Consider the following 4,258-nt stretch of genomic DNA (forward strand, 5'->3'; position numbering starts at 1 on the left):
TGAGTTTGAACTACAACATAGACTGCTGCTAATACATTATTAATGGCCCCTTCACACATAACATGAAGTTGGGCGAAAGAAGCAGAAACCTGCCGAGAAAGGGTAGAAAAAAAAAACGAATTGGCAAACCGTGAAAAATTCCAGCCGTTGAGACACACGGTTGGACAAGCATGAACGATCCTGCGGCGCTGGTATCGTGCACGCTCGTGTGCGTGCACATGACCACATGGCAAGCATGTTAGAGGTGTGAGATCACATCGCATTCACACAGCAGCAGAAGGAGTTAGATGTGCAAATGTACATAATTCTATGAAAATGTTTAAGGACCAAATAATGAGAGAGCACAGAACATCATAAGAACAATGAATGTACTATTTAAATGTAAGACAACCATATTACTGGTAATGATTCTGTTCTCACTGTAACAAAAAAGGAAAAAAAAGCTGTTTTGGCACTCTGGTAAAACAATATCCTTCGGGATTAGTAAAGTTCCTCTTATTATTCGTATGATGTGTAATTGATGCCTGATGACGTGACGGTCTGTGTTGGAAATGACGGATTAAATGGATTGCGTTTTGTCTGTTAAAATATTTAATTCCTGGTATAAAGAGCAGACGATACAAGAATTAGCGTCCCTCTATTCCCTGTTCCTCTGTACACGAGCCAAGGAATTAATGAACTGATATGATTGAATGATCATGAACACATCAGCCGGCTCAACGTGTCCAGTGCGCGGTGTGCTGAAGGATACCACGTCATGTGGACTATCACTCACATGGTGGACGTGACATTTGGATCATCAGCTGAGTGGTCATATGATCAGATGGATATAGCATTTGTCGACGTTCGGCCGCTGGTGTGAAAGCTGCCTCGATTGCACCACTCGGCCACAGTTCGACATGGCACATGATTTTGTGCGGCTCCTCGGCTGCAGCATGATATGTCCGACCTGCGTATGAGATTGCGATTTTCCACGAGTACCACTCGAATCTCCCTTTGTGCGCCATTCTGCCTCAATTGTGTTATGTGTGAAGGGGCCCTAAGACATGTAACAACTAAAGTCTCAAAACAGTGACTGCACTTCGTGTAGCGTCCAGCCTTTTGTGGTATTTCATTTGGAGTTATTATGTTGTCCATGTCATTTGCTCCTGCACTTTATGGACTTGCTTGACAGAAAACGTCTCGCTTCAGAGATTATCACAATATAATGTGTCTGCATTTGTTGCTGTTGTGTCTTAAACTGAATGACAGTTTATCTGCACAACGCGTCCATGACTAATTCAGTGACTGAATCCAACCTTTTTGTGCCCTGTGCCCTAGTTTGTGCTCAGATTTCATGTTGCATAAAAGTAAAAATGGTTTCAACACACTTCAAATGGGCTTACACTGTGCATCTCAGACCGTGCCCCATAGATCAAGATAGGGTGTGGCTTCCACACAAAAGTGTGAATAAATGTCAGAAGTTTCTTTGTGTCACACCTGTGCCTGTGCCCTCAGGTAGAGAATACGAAGACTACAAGCCGCTGTGGTTTCACCGGAGGAGGGACCCGGTCACTGGAGAGACAAACTTTGTGTACAAGGGAGGTTACTGGGAGGCTAAAGAGAGACACGACTGGAGCATGTGTCCTGACATCTTCTAAGACAGGACCTCTAACCTGCTCTGCCCACAGGGCAGCAGAAAAAAAAGGCACTTGTTCACTCCTGAAAATAGGGTGCTCCATAAATGCTTAGGCACAATGCACTTTTCTGTGTTCAGATATAAAGTGTTTTACTGATAGGACAGAAACCCATTTCAAAGCAGCTGTCCTCTTACTACAAGGCCACAGATTGGTTACGAAGAGAGACAAAATCATAAACAGGCCCAGAGCAAGCGGACAGTGTTGATTAGCTGTCAGTAGTTCAATGGTTAAAGCCTTCATCTTCTGTTTTTTTGTTTTTTTTTCAGCACAACTGAGATAATATGAGGCCTAGTGAATAAAGCTTCAAATGTTTGTCTCTGTCTGTGTGGGAATGGCTTCACTTTCTCATTTTTGCATATTATAGGTTCACAGAATGGGGTTAACTGGTCCCTGGAAATTTTTGTCTTTGTCTAATTATCAACACTGAACCTTTAATTGGGCAAATTGTCTTTTCAAATTCAGCAGAAGGTTTAGTTGATCTGGTAAAATATGCAGTCATGCAGAAATATATTTTTGGACCTTATGCTGTTAGTCTGTTTAGTCACCAATTAGACTCGAGAAAATATGGCAGCTTATACATTTCATGTGTTATCACTGGCCTCTAGTCTTGCGTACATTTATGTTGTCTGACATTCTGCTTCCATTTCATGTTCATTTAGTGGTATATTATTACAGAGACAACATCAAACATTTGTGTCAGTGGTAGAGACGTCTCCCACAGATACAGTGCATACAGAAAGTATTCACACCGCTTCATTTTTTCCACATTTTATGTTACAGCCTTATTCAAACATGGATGAAATTTTTTTTTTCTTACCTCATAATCACTCACTCACTCATCTTCAACCACTTACTCCAATTAAAGGTCACGAGGGGCTTGATTCTATCCCAGCAGTCACAGGACACTAGACTGTACACCCTAGACAGGACACCAGTCTGTTGCAAGGACACATATAGACAAACAAACACATTCATGCACACCTACATACAATTCAGAGTTTCCAATCCACCTAACTTGCATGTCTTTGGATGCACCTGGCGCACCTGGCGAGAACCCACACAAACACAGGGAGAGCATGCAAACTCCACACGGAAAGGCCACAAATGGGAATCAATCCCACGACCTTCTTGCTGTAAGGCAACAGTACTAACCACTAATCTACTGTGTTGCCCATAATACCCCATTATGACAATGTGCAAACAGTTTTTTTTTTGTTTTTTTTGCAAATTTATTCAAATTTAAAAAAAAAACTAATTACATGTGCATAAGCTCAAAATTGAGCTCAGGTGCATCCTGTTTCCACTGATCATCCTTGAGATGTTTCTACAGCTTAATCTGAGTCCACCTGGGGTAAATTCAGCTGATTGGACATGATTTGAAAAAGCACACACCTGTCTTGGCAATAAATTCATTTCTGATTCTTATTCTGAAGTCAAAGGAATTGTCTGTAGACCACTGGGACAGGATTTTCTCAAGACACAAATCTGCAAGAATCTGATGGTCACTCTGTCAGAGCTCCAGCATTCCTCTGTGAGAGAGGAGAACATCCCAGAAGGACAACCATCTCTGCAGCAATCCACCAATCAGACCTGTATGGTAGAGTGGCCAGACAGAAGCCACTCCTTAGTAAATGGCACATGGTAGCCCACCTGGAGTTTGCCAAAAAACACCTGAAGGACTCTCAGACCATGAGAAACAAAATTCTCTGGTCTGATGAGAAAAGGATTTGATTCTTTACCATAAATGCTACGTGTCGCATTTGGAGGAAACCAGGCACCATCCCTACAGTGAAGCATGGTGGTGGCAGCATCATGCTGTGGAGATGTTTTTCAGCGGCAGGAACTGGGAGACTAGTCAGGATTGAGGGAAAGATGAATGCAGCAATGTACAGAGACATCCTGGATGAAAAACTGCTCCAGAGCGCTCTTGACCTCAGACTGGGGTGATGGTTCATCCTTCAGCAGGTCAGTGACCCTAAGCACAGTGCCAAGATATCAAAAGAATGGCTTCAGGACGACTCTGTGAATGTCCTTGAGTGGCCCAGCCAGAGCCCAGAACTGAATCTGATTGAACATCTTGAGAGATCTGAAAATGTCTGTGCACCAACGCTCCCCATCCAACCTGATGGAGCTTGAGAGGTGCTGTAAAGAGGAATGAGCAAAACTGCCCAAAGATAGGCGCGCCAAACTTGGGGCATCATATTCAAGAAGACTTGATGCTGTAATTGCTGCCAATTACAGCATCAACACCTTTTTGTATTGAGAAAAGGGTGTGAATACTTATGTACATGCGATTTCTTAGTTTTTATCTTTAATAAATTTGTAAAAATAAACATAATATAAAATAAGTTTAAAAAAAAACTTGTTTCATGTTGCCATTATGGGATGTTGTGAGTAGAATTTTGAAGGGAAAAATGAATTTATTTTGGAATAAGGCTGTAACAACAAAATGTGGAAAAAGTGAAGTGCTGTGAATACTGTCCAGATGCACAGTAAATGCAAAAGCATTCTTCACTCTGGTTGGTACAAATGTTTCTGTTAGCACTGAGAGAACACACTGTACTTGTGTTGTACAACAA

At 42.0% G+C, this 4,258-nt stretch overlaps 1 protein-coding gene across 2 annotated transcripts in view; it reads left to right on the top strand.

Annotated features, from left to right (window-relative positions):
• Positions 1–1,991, top strand: part of si:ch211-106a19.1 (uncharacterized protein LOC561797 homolog) — a 193,442-nt gene extending 191,451 nt beyond the window's left edge. For both annotated transcript variants that reach the window (XM_034170314.1, XM_034170313.1), the window contains one exon: positions 1,498–1,991. In XM_034170314.1, the coding sequence (XP_034026205.1) occupies positions 1,498–1,640 (143 nt within the window). In that variant the 3' untranslated portion in view covers positions 1,641–1,991. The remainder of the gene's footprint in view (positions 1–1,497) is intronic.
• The last annotated feature ends 2,267 nt before the right edge of the window (positions 1,992–4,258 follow it).

The sequence above is a fragment of the Thalassophryne amazonica genome, chromosome 5 (genome assembly GCF_902500255.1).
Source record: "Thalassophryne amazonica chromosome 5, fThaAma1.1, whole genome shotgun sequence".
In the NCBI taxonomy this organism is placed as follows: Eukaryota; Metazoa; Chordata; class Actinopteri; order Batrachoidiformes; family Batrachoididae; genus Thalassophryne; species Thalassophryne amazonica.